This window comes from Trachinotus anak, unplaced genomic scaffold (assembly GCF_046630095.1).
Source record: "Trachinotus anak isolate AG129_WGS33_773 ecotype Australia unplaced genomic scaffold, CSIRO_AGI_Tana_v1 ptg000007l, whole genome shotgun sequence".
Lineage (NCBI taxonomy): Eukaryota > Metazoa > Chordata > Actinopteri > Carangiformes > Carangidae > Trachinotus > Trachinotus anak.
Genome location: NW_027273858.1, coordinates 14,462,631 through 14,481,074, shown reverse-complemented (window position 1 = coordinate 14,481,074; position 18,444 = coordinate 14,462,631). Strand labels below are relative to the sequence as shown.

Here is an 18,444-nt window from a genome sequence, read left to right as displayed (position 1 = left end):
TGTGGCCTTCTCAGCTGTAAGGATGGAACACGTTCATACTCCTGCCTGTGTGAATCTGGGTGGACTGGCAGCAGATGTGAAACAAACATCGACGTGAGTTGAGCTTAATTAATAAACCTTCTGGGTGTTCAAGAGGAATGTCAAGAGAATTTTGTAATCTTTGTGTGGTATCACTAACGCTATTGATTTTTCCAGCCATTTGAACTACCAGGATCATGTATGCGTTGTACATACACCTGATTAAAAGAAATTGCATAGTCTAATTGATTTAAACCACAGCTTGTGCTGGACTCTAGAGATAAAGCACTGAGTTGCTTACAAAGTCTTTGTGAGCATTTAGTTCAATAGATGATCTGCTTTGTAACTACAAGCAGTTCATTCTCATCCAAAGTTGTAGTTTTTTCCTTTTCTTTTGTTTAACCACACATGTGCAGTTCAGATGGTCAATCCTTCATTCTATGGTTGTATCTGTCAAATATTTAGTATTATTTGTACATTATCACTAGCCTCACGCTTGTAAATGATGATGTATTTTCATTTACAGGACTGCGCCTCCAGTCCCTGTTTGAATGGAGGCTCATGTGTGGATCTCAACGATAAATATGCATGCTTCTGCCAGGACGGTTACGCAGGGAAAACCTGTGAGACTGATGTAGACGTCTGCAAACAGGCCGCTGTTAATGTCTCATTGTGTTTCAATGGAGCCACCTGCATTGACGGTGAAGGATCAAACTTCACCTGCAGGTGAGTTGGTCCACTGCTGGACGTCCTGATGAAATGATACTGAAAGATTGTCCCTGGATGGAGTCATAGTAATATGAGTTGACCGGAACAACGTGCCCTGCTGAGTGCAGCCTGGACGGATAGTAATTCAAATATGTGTTAAAATGTCATACACATGGTCATGTGTAAGACATTTAAGAAGAATTCTTTATTATCCAAGTGTTTTTACACACACTGGAGATTTGACCTCTGCATTTACTCATCTGTAGGAACAGACACACATTAGGAGCAGTGAGCCGTGCTGCAGCACCCAGGGAGCAGTTAGGGTTTCACATTGCATAGGGTTAGGGTACCTTGCTCAAGGGCACTTCAGCCATGGTTGTTGAGGGAGGGTAAAGCACTGTTCATCCACTGCTCCCACCCATCCTTCCTCCTGCTGTTCCAGGGATTTGACACCATGACCTTATGTTCCCACACCAGCTTCTCTAACCTTTAGGCCATGGCTGCCCCAAAACTGTCACTATAGGCCTGGCAAGCTTTTGAATTCTGTGCTGTAATGTGCTAAAAGCTACAGTACACTTAGCATTTAACTAAACGGACTAACTTAAAATACACTGCATATATAAAGAAGTTGAAAGGTCATCTTATCTTTTAGCCTTTCTAAAACTGAAACTACAACAACAAAAGTGTAAGGACTGGATTAAACAGGAAAGCAAGTTTAGTGAGAGTTGTTATTTTTATCTTTTGCCCCTAGTGATTATTTTGCAGAAGAAGCTAGTAACCACCAAACTCTAAAAGACAAGACTGGGTAAAAACCTAGCATATGGCTGAACTGTGCATGGGCGTGTGAAGTTGTGGTCAAGTTGTTATAGGTATGTTCTGTTGTACTGTAAATTTGGAATGAGCTGCAAATGCGTGCTCATGTTGAAAGAGCATCAGCCAACAGGGAAACTAAAAAACTAACAACGGTGTCAGTCAGTCAGTCAGAGATTCAATTTAGTGAAAGTAGTTAAGTTTAGTTAACGTTTTTTCTTTCCTATCTCTGAATTCTGTTTTAAAAAAATTACCAAGGGATTTGTGATAAATTTGTCACTTTTATCATTGTACACTCTATATGTGCTGTATGAGAAGGGGAACCTTTATTGCAGTGGAGTTAAAGTCAATTCACCCATATGGGCGAGTCGAAGTCTAACAACTAGTGAAAATTTTAGAAATGTTTCAAAATTTAAATTTGCATCTTGAACAGCTGAAATCAGAGTCACTGTTCCAGGAATTGTGCTCATCTCTAATTAAAAATGCATCTTGTCCACAAGAATGCTGCTACACTACCTATGTTTACTCCTATACAGTAGCAGTCCTCCAGGTTGGCTGCAATTGAATCATTGCTTTTTAATTGCTGACATGCTCTCCCTTGAGTGATGAAGTGTATCTGAACACAAGGTGTACGTAGTACGAGTGTGCAGATTTGAAACAGCAGCTCCCTGGATTCCTTGTAGTTAATTGCACTGTCTCACCTTGTGCTGATGTGCTGCTGTGCTGCTGTTTGCTCAGTGTCATGATTTAATGTATCTCAGACGACCACAACTCCATATAGGTTGCTGCTCTTTATGGTGTTATACAGTATATTGATGTATAGGACTCTGTACTGCCTCAGCTAAGCATTTTTTCTGATGTCCCCTTCATTGAAGGCTTGTTTGTATATATATTACAAGGAGGCAATATACTGTGTATTGCATGTGCATACTAAGGACAGAGGAAGTATACACACACTTTCTAGTTATTAATGTCCTTTAGTGTCCTGCTGATCTGCAATAGGGTGATTGTGCGTTGTGTGCACTTCCCACCGCAACAGGGGTTTTTTTTTTTTGCTGAATTTCAATTAGATTTGGACTTAAGATACAATTTGTTGCTCTATTAGTTATATAGTGTAATATTAACTGGTCGTTTGCCTCATTTTAGACTCATTTAGAGATCAAAGAGTTTGAATTGAAGGTGGAAAGCCAAAATGTTGCCTCTCAGCTGTGCAGATTCATTCTGTAGAAATATACATTTCACACCAGAAAAAAATGAATACTTAGCTGTTGTCCATCGCTAGTCTTTCTAGTGTTAGTTAAAAGAGTTGTTGGTGAATTTCTGGGTGACAGAGGGTTCTAGTCTTTTATTTATGTTCACCGCAAGGACTATGACTTTAAAATCACATGAACAGATTTTTTTTAGAGGGAAACATGTTCCACATATCTTGTTTTCTGCTTGGATGAAGAAGGTCTGGTCAGGCTAGTACACGGACTAATGGGCTAAAATATAGAATCAGTCATGCAAGAGTTTCTTGGCCAAACTACATCTACAACACATGGAATACAGAGTGTTGTTTTATCTGCATGTTGTGTGTGAAGTGGTGCACATTCGGTTCTGCACCTGTTCAGCAAATGGCCTCAAAAGCACTCGCAATTTTCTCACTACGTTGGTGGTCAGCCAATAGGTCATGCATGAAACCTTTGCTGATGCTGTAGTGTTATAGGATTAAATCAACTGTGCCTGACAGATCTTAGGTTACAACAGAAGTCAGAGGGACTTTGGCCTCATGAATATAGCAAGAGTTTGTTAGCATTTACTGAAGCAGAAAATCTGTTCTATTTTTTTTTAGGAATTTCTACTTTGTCTTTCATGTTGTTCTGCTTGTGTCAGCCGTTCATATTTTCCTGAAGATGTTCAGTGACTTTGAGATCTGGTGACTGTGAATTGGAAGCCCATGCAAGCCAGCAGACCTTGGGCTTTCTTGGCCTCAGGTAGCTTTAATGTTTGATCAGGCTCATTGTCCATCTGGAAAATGATTGCTCTTCTACAAAACTTAAAGCCAGTGGGGGAGGGGGGAGCATCTGCAGAATCGAATGGTACCATTCTTTGCTCAAGGTGCAGCTTATCCTGTGCAAATCGCCAGCTCTACAACAGAAAACCACTGCCACGCCTGAGTATTTCCACTTTGTTTTCCTGTGGGTACGGTGCATGGCTGAATTAATCCATTCTGTTTATCTTCCCCTCAAATAAGGTCTGTGATTTCAAGTTTGTGAACTTAACCTGAGTTTTTAACAGTGTCTTTTTTTCATATTGTTTGGCGTGCTTAACAAGTCTGGATCAGATTTTCATCAAAGGAATTAATTAGCAGTAATGACATTAACACATAGAGGGCCGTATTGATTCAGTTTAATGGCCTTAACAATAAGGCCCATTAGTTTGAGAGCTGAACATCATCAAATGAGATGCAATGTTTTTTCTGAACTTCATTCAGGTGGTATGAAAATGTGCTGTTAATGGCAGAACTCCAAAGCACTGAACCATGAATGTGTTACTGTGGATTTGCGATAGTTGATATTACCTGATAATTGGACTCGTTGTTTACATGGAGAATATCATGATTAAAGCCAGGAGTTTTAAACAAGTATACTATCAAACACTTCATACACTTATATTGATTCAGTAGGTGTAAAATACACCATTCAATACTACAGAAAGTGAGCCACTAGAGTATACTGTTTCAATACAATATATGCTCAAAATAAAATAATTTTTAAAAATGGATGTCAATTGATGAGAAAGTCAATGAAATTCAAAAAGGTTACTTACTATAAATTCAACATGAAGTCCCACAAACATCATGTTATTGAAAGACTACTGTAAAATTATACAGTTTTGGTGATGTCACTGTAAAGTCATTAAACTATACCAGCAAAACCATTTTAAGAATCATACAGAGCTTGAGATGATCAATTAAAGAAAAGCAGTGCCTCTTCAAAATATGACAGTATGATTGTTCATCCCAATTCTTAATCCTAACACACAAACTATAGCTATAAAGTTTGTATTTATGCTGTTTCTGTTTTTTTCACATCCCACATTGTGGGACCTCAAATCACTTAAAATGTGAGCTGCTGCACAGACAAACCAATGCAGCTCATCAGTTTTAATTGAAGCCTCTTTACTTTATCACCTGCTTTACTGACTCCATTGCTGTGTCTCTCAGGTTTTTGAAAAAATATACATATATATATATATACATATATTTGTTTGTCATAATATAATTTGAAATCAGAAGCACCAGCTGACTAAAAAGAGCTGTAGTACTTTTTGATAAATAATAGAAAACAAGCAGTTCTCAGATACAGTGTGTCAGACCCACAAAGAGAAATTTACATTGCTCTGAGACAACCTCACAGTTTTAAAGTATGATATGTTTTCTTAGCTGTCCTCCAGGTTTCATGGGGGATTTCTGTGAAGTGGATATTAACGAATGTTGCTCAGCTCCCTGCCACAACGGTGCCATTTGCCAAGATCTTATTAATAGCTACGTCTGCCACTGCAGGTCAGGTGAGTCACTCAGACATCCGGTGAGTTTCTCAATTTACTTTGAAATGAAGTAACTCAAGCAGCTTTTTACCCCCTTTATAAGGCCTGTAACAGGAAAACTTTGTTTCTCATGAACAAGATTACAAAAATGTAGCCTAGATGGCAAGACATTTTTTGAAGTGAACAAAAGCGCTTAAGGTTCTTACTCTGCCCCAGATGCAGTGGGGCACAGTTTACCATATGTAAACCATCGTAATACTTACAGAACACCCATATTGGATTGAAAGGGGCCATATGCAGTGTCGCTAAAGGTTAGCATAATGCCTACATAGCTTCTGTGCCTCAAAGCCATTCAAAAGTCACCCACTTGTCTCCAGGGAGAAATTTGTAGTCATACAGTACTGGAAAAGACAGTGATAAAAAGACGATACTGCCTCAGCTCATTAAAATGTATGTGGCATCTTGCTCTTTAGTGAAAGCCTTTTCTTGTCTGTGTATGCGTGTGAACCCAAAAAGAAGCAAATCAATGTAGGAGAATCTGATTGATATTCACTTCAGAGGGTGGAAGTGGGAGAGCCTGGGCTCAGCACGGCACTCTGTGGGCTTTTGTTCCTGGCAGGTTGGACAGGCCTTCACTGTGAGGATGACATTAATGAGTGCCTTCCTCAGCCCTGCAACCAGGGGATATGCATTCAGAATGATCCAGGCTATGGCTACACCTGTTTCTGTCGTCCTGGATTTGTGGTGAGGCTTCCCACCTTATTCCCCATCTCCTATCTTTTTTATTTTTTTTAAATTAACCTTTACCCTTTTGCACCCTCAACTCTCAAGGCCTGTCTTGCCACTCATGTCCCGCACTGTTAAAAATGTGTGATTTCCTTTTACTTTGTTGTTGTTTATAGTCTAATCATCATTTTTTTCATTTTGTCTTTGAAGCAGGAAACTCAGATACCTTCCTCATACCAGGAGATAAATAACAACACAACATGGGACATCTTTTCTATTTGTTGCTACTAGTACTGCTACTGCTTTATATAAACAATTTACTCCTTAAATAGTTACTAAAGAAAAATAATTTTAATGTTCCACATAAAAATGAATGATGATCAGATGCTATCTTGCATCATGTGGCTGTTAAGTTTAAAAAAACCCTAGTATTTGTTACATAATTTCACACCCCCAACTATATGCAAACTTTAATATTCAAGCAATGTAAACATTGTATCCCACTTAGTACCGCATCGCACACTTCTAAAGGCTGTTTATTTTGCATACTCAGGGGAAGAACTGTGAGCACAACTATGATGATTGCCTGTCGAATCCATGTCCAGAAGCATTTTCCTGTGTAGATGGCATCAACAAGGTCAGTTGCCTGCCTCCTGTTACGGATGCTGTTCCCTTGGCGACTGTAGTCAAGAACATCACTCATGGCTCAACACCTAGAGTGCCAACGCCAACACTCAGCCTGGTACCCACAGCTGAGGAAACCACAGGTACAAATCACTCTGTGCACACATCTGTACATGCTGTGGTGAGAAGTACATTTAAGTAATACTGTATTTTTTGATGTACTGAGTATTGCATTTCATGCTACTTTATACTTATACTCCACTACATTTTAGAGGGAAATATTGGTATGGTATATAGATGGTAGCTAGGATTGCTGGCTACTTTTCAGGTTCAAATGTTGCATAAAAAATATAAACATAAACTACAAGGCAATATATACATATATATATATATATATACAGAGAGAGAGAGAGAGAGAGAGAGAGAGAGAGAGAGAGAGAGAGATAGATAGATCATACTAGTGGTTCACAGCCTTTTAAGTTTGTGACTTCTTATAAAGTAGGGACCACTTGTCATATTTGTCATCTCTCTGAGTTATTTGCAGTTCCACCATAGAGATATTTCTCACCTCACGGTTTGATCAAAATAACTGCTACAGGTCCAAAGAGCTAAAATTACAGTATTTCAGTATTTCACAAAAAAAATTGAAAAGTAGAGGAAAAAAATAGATATTTCTGTAGCAGAACTTTTTTTTTAAATTTTTCTTCTTAACTACCCCATTAATCATCTCACGACCCCTGGGTTTTACACTGTGACCCTTTGAAGGAGCCCTGACCCCAATGGCACTCAACCACTGGACGAACTGTATCTAAAGTAGATAAACTAGCTCCATCTCAATCAACTTCAACATAGAAATGCTGTTTACACATTGTTGGTAATAACAAATTAATAATATAATATATAATAACAAAACAAGTGCATTTTGTTGATAGTAATTCTGGACTTAACTATGGTCTTGAATGCAGAACCTTTACTTGTGATGCAGCATTTGCTGAATTGCTTCTTTTTACCCAAGGATCTGGATACTGCTTCCTCCTCTACATCGAGGCTGCAGTAGCCTCGAGCTCTCTTCTAAGCAGCTTTAAATGCACTTTAGTTCAGTTCCTAGTTGTTAAGACATATGTACAACTTCAAAGGCTGATGCATAAGTTTCACCTGTGCTTCAGTTTAAATTATAGTTCTTTTTTTTTGTGTATTGTGTGTTCAGGATGGTTTCACACACCTTTATCATTAACTTCCTTGTACTAGAAAGAACTTACAGTACATGATTGTGAATGACATTTATGTATATGCGAAACACAGAGACTCATAGCTTCTGGAAAGGGAATCACTTTGATGGACAATTATTTTGCTACCAAGAATAACACCTATAACCTTAATGATCAATCAGCTCAACTACGGCAGTGTATCATCTTAAATGAACGTTCCTCCATCATGTCATAGCTACCATTACTGTGCTATTACTTCCAATGACATTATATTATGTGTGCGAGAAAGTGACACTAAATTATGTAAACTGCCATTACACCAATCAATTTGTTTTGAAGGTGGTCCAGGTATTTTTTTTTTTTTTTTTTTTTTTGACAAATTACGAACCTATCCTTCCCTTGTCCTTCCTACCAAACACTTTTGCTGGACAAGGTTTGCCAGTTTTGAATGAGAGGAGACTCCCACTGAGCTGGTACTGGTCCAAATGTGATTTTAGAGCCTTTGGAACACAGCAGGTGAGGATGTATTAGGTTTGATTGAGAGATTGTCGTGTTTGTGCAGCTGCAGAGGGAAAAAAAAAAAAAAAAAAAAAAAATCCTGTTAAAATCTGGATTTGTATTTGCCACTAGAGTGCAACAATAATTCCAAAGAGTCATAAGTCCAATTGTTATTTGGGGCTATATCCTTTAACACTAAAATGACAGACACGGAACAGAATATGTTGTACATTATTGCTACTGGGTTCAGTCATCTATGTGAGAGGTTGGATTCAGAGCACTGGGCAGATTGTTACTCCTTGACAGATGGGGTCTGTCTACCTTTGAAACTGTTCACAGAGCTGTAAAACAGACCTATTGAACACAGACGAGCTTGAACCAATTCAGTGCGACACTCTGAAAATCACTGTGGGCCAAACATAATGGAGTCCTCCCCGCTGCACCTGATCCAGCCCTCATCCGGCACATATTGCACCGGTGTCAATGGGGTTAAATTTACACACAAGACACTGGTAAAGAAAAACAAACCCCAGCATCCACACACCGAAACATCCCTTTGCTCTCTTACACATAAGCGCATAATCAAAGTAAATAAGTTTTAAAGTAAGAGGACCCAGAAACATGAGTTTATCTAACTAGGTCACCATCTAAACACATGCAGTGCCCTTGGTGCTGCTTGAAATAGACTCAGACAGTGCTCCTTTAAACGTAAGACTGCTCCACAACCTTTGAAATGTACCAAGTCAATGGGAATTTAATCTTAGGGGAGACAGTTAATGTGCTACACTGACAGGAGAGGATTCAGTTTCTCAATAGAAAATGTGAATTTGGTCTGAATCTATTTTTTTTTTTCCTCTTAATTTTGATGTAAAAAACAAACTTAGTTCTGCTCAGCAGCAAACTTTTATACCACAGATGGAGATGATTGTCTTCTGGGTTTCTTTTTTTTTTTTTTCCCCTTCCCTCCTCCCATCACTGCACATGCAATGCTGAGCTCCACAATATTTTAGCTCTACGGTATGAGAGCTGATGGGAATCTAGCGAGCACACTGCTGGTGGAGGGAGGCTTACTGGTGCTAAGCCACGATTTGGTTGACTCTCCTTGGAGTGAACACTGCAGCACAGGTGAAGCTGTTATCTTTTGCAGCCACGTGTAGCAGAAATGAAATTACTTAAGCTCAGCAAAAATCTGCTCGATGATTAAGAAGTTAGCCAGAGGGTCGTCTCAAACATGCGTTGGGTCAGTCGCCTTGTCAACCTCCAGTTTCACATGCCTGCATTTGTTCTGTTTATTGTAGCAGTTTTTTGTTTTTTTTTTAATATGTATATACAGTTTGTTGATAACTGAGGTGGCAGCACCTGATTAATGTAACAATTTTGATATATTCGGTGACACAACTTTGCTAGTGAGTCATAATGACATTTGCATGATGTGCACAGTTATGCATATTCATGAGGAAAAGGGTGGGCGAGATGAAGAAAAGCAGTGTCTAAATTTGTCATTTTCAGCTGCAGTTCATGGCCTGTACGCTCCTGTACAGTAACTGTCAGTGCAGTGTGTTGGAGCAATTTCATCAGTTATTTTTAAAACCAGGAAACAAAGATATAATTAGACACTAGATTTAAAAACAAGTCATATTATATTTAGGATCTGATTCCTCTGTGTGTCTCAGCGCTATAATAGAATTCAATGAAAATCTTCTAACATTACATAGCTCGAATATAAGACATTTTTCTCCCATTGTGGTGGGTACAGAGTGACCTTTTGCCTTCCCCCGGGGCTCTGAAATTGCAAGAGTCCAAGAATGTTCCTCAGCAGTATTTTATCTCTGTCCTGTGACAAGTTCAATCAGTCAGTCTATTACCTTGCCCAATAAATCAGGGACAAAACAGGACTTACATCCTGGATTTTTTTTTTTTTTAAATAAATGGGACATTAAGTCTATATCAATTAAATCTCTCCATCCAAAGTCTGTCCTCATATAAATTGATCTTAAGTTCACATTTCTCCAAATATATTTTTCTAGTGGAATATCTTGTGCTTTAACCTGTCTGACATCCCCATGCAGTCAATGCTGCAACGTTGCGCCCCACCTCTCCACGTTACATTAAATATGACTTATATCAATTTTCTCACCTCTTTTATGGACGTGTTTTAAGACTGGTCCTAATTATATCTGATCTGAAAGATTTATATCAAGGAATATTCCCACTGAGATGACGTTTTTTTTTTGTTTTTTTTTTCCTATTGAAACTAGCAAAGCTTTTGAAAAGGGTTCAGTAGCAAACTCCTTGGTCAGCATTATGTTAGCGGTAAAAAATAAAATAAAATACTGTTACCATGCATAGCAGGATATTGAAAAGTGAAAAAGAGAAGAAGACACAGTTTATATTATACACATTTACAATTCAGATTTAGTCCAGCTAGTTATTTGTGACTTGTGGATGAAAAATCTGGTGTGAGAATGTAAGGTAGCGGTAAAAACAGGAGACCTTTGAAGGAGAGACTATAGCTAACTGCTAATGAGGCATGATACTGCCTCCTGGCAGCAGCCTCAGACTGCATCAAAGACTACATCAGACTAAACAAGGTTTTAAAATTAATGAATAGCTTTGTCTCTGAGGGGTAATTTTCCATCATCAGCATTGGCAAACCCCATTGTCAGGAGTGGAGGAGAAGACAGCGCAGCATTGTTGCTGCGTGCATTTATCCTCATTAATTCACAGATCACAGTGGGTCCGCTCCTGATAATTCTTACTTTTTTTTTTGTCAGGGGAGATTTTCCTCAGGGTATTGGTCGTATAGCTCTCCAGAGAAAATGGGGGTATTTAGGTTAGCTTGTTTGCCAAATGCCCTGAGGGGCCCACTGTCAGATCAAAGGGGGTCTGGCCTATTAGGAGTTGACGTGTAACAAATATTGATAAAGGTCTCAGTTGCGGCTGCCCGATTAATCATGGCAACAACTTTAAAGGAGCTTTGCTGATTTCTCTAGTGCAATAATGTTTTTTTTTTTGTTGTTTTTTTTTTTCTGGATAAGAACAGACAGAGCGTGAGACAGGTGCATCCAGGAATGCTTTTCATTTTAACAGCCTTTCCCGTTTGACTTTTCTGCAACAAATTGCACTACTTCCTTCAAATGAGAAATATATTGAGCATGAGCACTCCTAATGCTTGCCTTCAATTGCAGTCTGAGTCAGTCTTTTAAGTTTGTCTGCGTCACTACCCCCAATAAGCTGGCGGGCAGTGGAACTTTTTACTGAAATACCCCATAATTGCCCATTCTCATGGATGATATAAGCCAAGTTATTCCACTATAAAATGAGGCATGTAATAAACTTGTATGAATGCGTTCATTTCAGCCAAGACTCCTCTCTCGGCTAATATAGTGCCATTTGCATGCTTCACAGCTTTTTGGCAAATACGAGTATTTACAGTATGCCTGTACAGTGAGCAAAAGGAAAAGCTGTGATGCTACCAAAAGCCCTTCAAGCCTTTTGTTCTGCTTTCAAAATATAATTATCTCCCTTTTGCTTCTGTTTCTCCACAATAAATCTCCCTGCACTGCGCACTAGTCTCTTTAAGCTTTCTTCCATCTGTGTTGCCAAGGTTATTTGATGGATACAGGTCAAATTTACATTTCATCCAGCAACATTTCGAAGTGTGTGCAACCACAGAGTAAGAAAACAAAAAAGTCCACATTCAAGCCTCCAATGGTAACAAGCATCTGCCCTGCTGAGGTGTCCTGAGCCAAACCCTGAATCTTTAATAATTCTTAGGATGCTTTTCTCTCTCTCTCATTCTGTGCACTGACCTCCCCATGGAGGAAATGAGTGAAAAGTTGAATTTCTTCTTTCAGGGATCAATAGAGAATCTCAGCAGAATTTACAGTAAAGATGCATAAACTGCAGCCTGCCTCCCTTTTATTTACCCTTTTTCCCACCATTTCAGCTCTATCTATATTTGTATTTCCTAGATTCAAGCTACATCCAGTACTTTGGGAATTCATACCTTGAGTTTGAGGGTATTGACCTCAGCGCACTCAACAACATTACTGTGAGATTCCAAACCCAAGTGGCCCAGGGAACTGTATTTTATGTGGACCAAGGACCTGCTAATGGTGATTTCTTTTTCATGAAACTCTTCATCTCGGATGGGATCTTACAGGTAAAGCTCCAGTGAAATAGTCATTATTCATGATTGTTTGTTGGGTTTATAGTAACTGCATGAATAAAATACTCTGTTTGCCTATGAAATTCTGCTGCTGCTTGAATTTTAAACCCTCTCTCAAATGTTTCAGTATGCCTTTTGCTGTAATGAGGAGGAAGAGATCACACAGATCAGCACATTCATTCGTGTTGATGATGGTGTGGTTCACATTGTAAATATCAGGTATGTTCCTTTTGGTATGTATGTAACCTTGTGAGCCTGGAGTGATCTGAATGTTCAGATCTGTGTTGTGGTCAGTTCATGACCAGCTTGTTTGTAGAAAACGAAGAAAACATAAGTAAATTACTTACAATTTCATTTTGCACCTTTTAATTTGTATGAACATAGACATCAATCCAGATGTGTGTTATGCATGTGCTTCAGGCAAAAATGCATTTTTTATTCAGAAAAGAGGCACATTCACAATTATAAGCTACTTAACCTAGGTCTTAGAAATATACACATTTTGTTCAAATGCTGTTAGCACCTCAGGTGGTATTAACTTGATCCTTAGTTATCCGCTCATTTCAAGTGTGGCAGAATTTATTTTATGGAAAGGCTATAACTAATACCGGGGGAGCACATGTAATTGGCAGAAATCACCAGACTGAGAATTTAGATTTTATTACAAATGGGCAAATGGGCTTACATTTTAAAGAACTAAAACAAACATCAGAATGTGCCTATTAAAATGCATTAGTGATCACTGACCATGTTTTATTGGCTGTTCTAAAGTCTTCATTTGCAGTTTTTCATTACGAAAAGATTAACAAGCAAGAGCTGAGCACAAAATCAATGTTTAAATGATTTAAAGTGAGGCTGTGGCCCCTTTAGTTATATTGTTCCTAAGCCTGTGTGCAATCTTGCTGCTAGCCCTTTCCATTACATTCTGACATGAGAAAGATTGCGGTTTAGTTTCAAGACGCAAAGTTTATTATTTATGAGCTGGAAGCTGAGATAAAGCGGCTAATGTTCAACTCATCTCAAATCAGTTTACTTTGTATCAAAGTAGAGAGTATAGAGACTTTTTTAACATTGCACAAAGAGGCCATTTCATCTTTTTTAGCAGGAGTTCTGTTCGGGCAAAGATAATAATTTGCAAAACACGGTTCTTTTTTTCTTTGACTAATCTTGAAGGATAATATTGAAAGGCTGAGACAGATATAAATTAAGGTTTTGTGAAGGTGGGACTTTAAAATAGATGGATGCAGATATAAGGTAAGGTACTGAAGGTGATTATGAACATACTTTACCAAAGGTGAGCAAATTATTTCTTGTCGAAACAAAGCTGACTGGGATGGTTGCATGTTTCTTGGCAGAAAGCTGCACTGGCCTAAATATGCAAGTGCATCCAGAAAGTCCAATCAGGTTTAAGGGGATACAAGGCTCCACCCCTGTTTTTTTTTTTGTTTTTTGTTTTTTTTTCCTGCAAGAAAAATATAACAGCAGTGTGAATCAATCATAATGTTCTGTACCAACCCCTTGGAGACAATGCAAGAAAGAGAGCTGTCATAACTAGAGCGTTGGTAGTATGGAAAAATGGTTTCTGGTGTCACAAAGCAAATTCTTTGTAATTGTCTGATGGCCGAGTCCGTCCATCTTTGTCTGATTTGACCCAGAGCTACAACACCATGGCCATCCTCAACGTCACTGCCTACCTCATTATAGACTTTTAATATATCTTCCCGTCAAAGACACTTTTCAATATGTTAAATAGAAACCCAGTGGGGCTGACTTCTCAAGGACAGTGAGCACAGTGCCCTCTGGCTGCTGGCCAGGCCGCTCTGGCAGACTGCTTCTAAATTAACCGCTTCTCCACGCTGGCTCTAGAGGAAGGACTTATGCAGCTCGGAGTTAGTGCCCCAAGTGTTTAGCCGGCATATGCAACAGCCTGCAAAGTACAGGCTTAACAAATCAGACTTGATTGCTTCACGGACCTCCTAACTTCCACTCGGGGAACAAGGGGTATCAGGAGACACTGGAGAGGAGACTGTGCATCTGTGGCCTGAGTACCCTCAAGCTGCAGATGGTTAGTCCAGAATCTGCACTTAGGTAATTATCTGCTCTCCCCTGTTGTTTCAAAATGGAGAATTGGTTTTTGAAATCTATGAATGGCTGTGGGGTGGGTCCAAAATAGTTGTGTCAAGGCTCATAAGACACTCAGAGAAAACAAAATGGAGTTTGGCAGTAGTAGCACAGAAAAGGATTGTGATTAATGAATGTATCAGCAGATCAAACAGAACAAGTATACACACTTACCACAGTTTTTAAATCTCAACATCAGATAATTCACTTCTCAGGCAACTATTAGCAACGTGGCCAAATGCTAATTGATAACTACAGGCATACGTTGTTTTTAGTGTCAGAACACAAATTAAAATGAATGATTTAATATTATCTGCAAGGGGAAGTTGTCAGTCTTAACTGCAGCACTTCATTTGGAGCTGAATTATACTGTTGCTGCAGCATTAGCTCTTCTGTCAGCCATAGAAAACATTTCTTTTTTTCATACATCAGGGAAAACTTGAAATTGTCTTCTCATCAAGGCCACAACAGTTCCTATCTTTGTAGCTCATAGGAATATGTAGACCTTTTTTGTGAAATGGTCACAGGTTTCTAAAGAGAGAAAATTGAGTTGTATATGCTTATGTGAAAATAATAAATGAAAGACCCCTTGGAACAACACACTTTTTCTCTTGAAGGCAAATGGCATAACATGTTGGGTTCTCACTCTTTCACAGGCAACACCTGACCCCTTGTGAAGCAGAGCTAACTCTTTCAGGCCACGAGAAAATCAAAAGCTCAGCGAGTAATTACTGGTTGGGACACATGATACAAAGCACAAACCACATCTTCACAGGTGGCTTGCCGCAACAATACCTACCCAATCAGGTAAGACTTATAAGTGCCATTTGGTTTCTCTACTACCTCCTGAAATCATAAGGCTCTAAAAGACATAACACTTATGTGAATTTTACACAGTAAATCGGCAAAAATTATATCATGATAAAAACAAATGAAATGTGAAATTTATTTATTTTTTCTTAGAAAGCGAAACCTTTCCACAACTACACTGGCTGCATTGAAATAATTGAAATGAATAACCTGAGGAGCTTTTACACATCTGATGCCATCGCTGGCAGAAACATCGACCAATGCAGGTAAAGTCTTCAGATCCTGAGAATGGCTTCATCGCAATCTTTTCTTTTGATTTCATTTTCACCTGGCACGTGCTGTTTTTGTATTAGTAAAACATTCTTAAACTCAAAACATGTCTGAGGGTGCCTGCAGAATAAAAAAAAAAAATCACGCAAGGAAAATCTTCCAACATGTAAACACACTTTGCATTTAGGTCATTTAGTACAACACGAGCACCAGCAGCCACATTTTGCTTTGCCTGCTCTACTGGAGAAAAAACGACCACTTATTGTGACAAATAAGATTGCGTTTCCCTCTCGTCTTTGGATCGTAGTAAAAATCTGTCTGCTTGTTAAATTGCTGCATTTATGGGTAGGATTGGCTGCACTGGAATCTAGTCCATGTTTTTATCCTTAAAAGCAAATAATTCTTGCGTTAGATTTAATTTAAGCTACTTTTTGTCTAATTTTACAGATATGCTTTGTATGCCATTGAAGCCTCCACTACAAGTTCCCCGACTTTGGCGACTCAATCAACCACCCCTGATACAATGAACACAACAACTGTGGCGGCTCCCACACAAACACCGAAACATCCTGTGTATGAATCTCAGGTTTGTCGTGACGGCGTCTGCCACAACGGAGGAACATGTCATGAGCTGCAGCTTCCTGGTGGAGCTCTGCCTTCTTGTCACTGCCCGCTTCACTTCACTGGAACTTTTTGTGAGAAAGGTGGGCCTGTACATTTTTTTTGTTTTTAGCTGACAGTGCTTCCCAGTTTTTATGCATTATATATAAAACACACACACACACACGCACAAGCGGTGAGAAGCTTAAAAACCTAGTGTACTGTGACCTCCACAATGGTATCATCAAGAGCCAGCCAACAAGTTATGTTGGTTAATATATGCTGAGCCTCTTTGGCTAATAGGTTTTACTGGGAGGGAGAATAGAGTCAGCTGCATTAGGAATTTTGAGTGATGTGAATTATTCAGGATATGATTAATGAAATGAAAGATCCACATAAGCAGCTTGAACCATCGCCGTGTGTCCATGTTCACCTCCAACGCTCGCTGAGAATGAGAACACGACCTTGCAGCTCTTGCTCAACATTCAGCTAGAGCTCTCACCCCTGTCCCCACAAAAAATATTTATTTTGTAGCCACCGCCCCAACACTAGACAGCAGAACCAGGCACACATACTAAGAAGTTCTTCCTTTGCAGATTTCTTCTCGGTGCACTCATCATGTTGCCGCTGATGTCTCTTTCTAGCCCTCTTGCCACGTGCAATATGCTCTGACAGTGAAGACAACAGGATCCTGCAGTTTGCTATTGTTGTCGCTCTCTGTCAGTGACGACGGCAGCGACACTGGAGTTGTGAATTAATTGCATGTGTGCTTGATAAAGCAAGCCGAGCTGCCCGCAACTGAGAGACGTTTCAGATGCTGTGTTATGATAGCCATGTTCACTTCACTGCACTCTACCACAGTATATGATTAATCCTCCAACATGGATGGGCTGTCAAGCTTTGGACTCCTCCACATGCTGGAGTGGTGGGAATGAGCCATTTAAAGAGTTGGAAGAGTGGTTTTTCTTTTTTTCAGCTTTTCCAAACCAAAAACATGAGAGCCGAGGTATGAGGAGTGGATCAGACTGTGTTTACATGTTTAAGCTGCAGCTATTAGCATGTCCTGCTAAATTCTGTCCACAGCAGTAATAAATTGTTTCTTTCACGGCCAATATGCATATCATTACAAACTAGTTAGAAGGGATACAGGCGACACTGGACAAAATAAAAAGCCCTGTTCATCACGGTGTAGTTTTCCCCCCACAGTGAAGCTAATACTGGATGCTGTCAGAGTTTGTGCTAACGTTGGCGGCTCCATCCTGCTCTTTATTGGATTTGGGTTTGTTTATACTTCAGCCAAAGTTACCCAGAAAAGCATTGCATTTGTGCAATGTGTAAGCAAAGCAGTTAAACAGGGTTATGTTGTATTGAAATAAGAGTCTGATCTCAAATTTCTCCGTGCCGTACTTAAAACTCAGCTCAACGCTCCAATAGAAAACTGTTTCTGGCCATTAAGTACAGAATTTAGTCAGTTTTACAAATGTGTGTGTTAAAAGAAGTCAGCACTTAAACAGTTAAAAGATTACCAGGCACGGTATTTTTAAGAAACTCAGGAAGCTAACATTAGCATATCTAATTAGCAACAACTGACAAAATTTGCCAGTGACAGTTGTCATTTCACTCTGCAAATCAGAAAAACGAGAAGCCTGCTTTCATCTTAGCTCGGCCCGAGATGAATGTAATCAATAGTTTCAAAAATAGCTATGAATTTAGTGGTAGTGCGCCACGTTTACAACCGTAAACATGGTGTATCCCACGTTCAAGAATGGATGGCTTGATGTAGCAACAGTAACTGAGGGGACGGGACACAGTGAGCAGTCAGTTGCCTGTAATGTGGAGGGAAAAAATGTTATATCATAGCATATTATGAAAAGGTCCCGCAGGAATTTCAGTTGTGAAGGAGCCCTGTATCATGCAGGACAATGAATTATCCTGTAGGACTTTTTTCTGGCTCATCGACAATGGTGCAGCTTCCCCTTTCTTCCTCACTTGCTCCCTGAAGTAAAACCCACTTCTCTTCCACTGCAGCTCATATTGTGCTGCGCTAACAATTCTTTCACTCACGGGTATTTAAATCATGGCTTTCGAATAACAGTGGTCACCAAATGTCGTATGTGCTATACATTTTGGGCTTGGGGAATATTTAAAGCAACGGAAATTCTCATTAGCACCACAAAAGGTTTCAGTGATGGAGGCTGGATGGATTTTCACCTTCACAACCCTTGTACACGATTTAGGCTGTTTGTTTAATCATGTATTTACAGAATACATGGAAATCAGACAGAATGCCCTCAAAGCTAATCGTTAACAATTGTCAACATGGCTTGAGTAGCCCGTGTGCACCTGACACCC

At 39.4% G+C, this 18,444-nt stretch overlaps 1 protein-coding gene across 2 annotated transcripts in view; it reads left to right on the top strand.

The window, feature by feature from the left end:
* Positions 1-18,444, top strand: part of eys (eyes shut homolog) — a 146,942-nt gene that overhangs the window by 78,029 nt on the left and 50,469 nt on the right. For both annotated transcript variants that reach the window (XM_071480865.1, XM_071480864.1), the window contains 10 exons: positions 15-93; positions 545-744; positions 4,961-5,085; positions 5,684-5,808; positions 6,344-6,557; positions 12,095-12,285; positions 12,419-12,510; positions 15,069-15,219; positions 15,376-15,488; positions 15,940-16,196. In XM_071480865.1, coding sequence (XP_071336966.1) covers positions 15-93; positions 545-744; positions 4,961-5,085; positions 5,684-5,808; positions 6,344-6,557; positions 12,095-12,285; positions 12,419-12,510; positions 15,069-15,219; positions 15,376-15,488; positions 15,940-16,196 — 1,547 coding nt within the window. The remainder of the gene's footprint in view (positions 1-14; positions 94-544; positions 745-4,960; positions 5,086-5,683; positions 5,809-6,343; positions 6,558-12,094; positions 12,286-12,418; positions 12,511-15,068; positions 15,220-15,375; positions 15,489-15,939; positions 16,197-18,444) is intronic.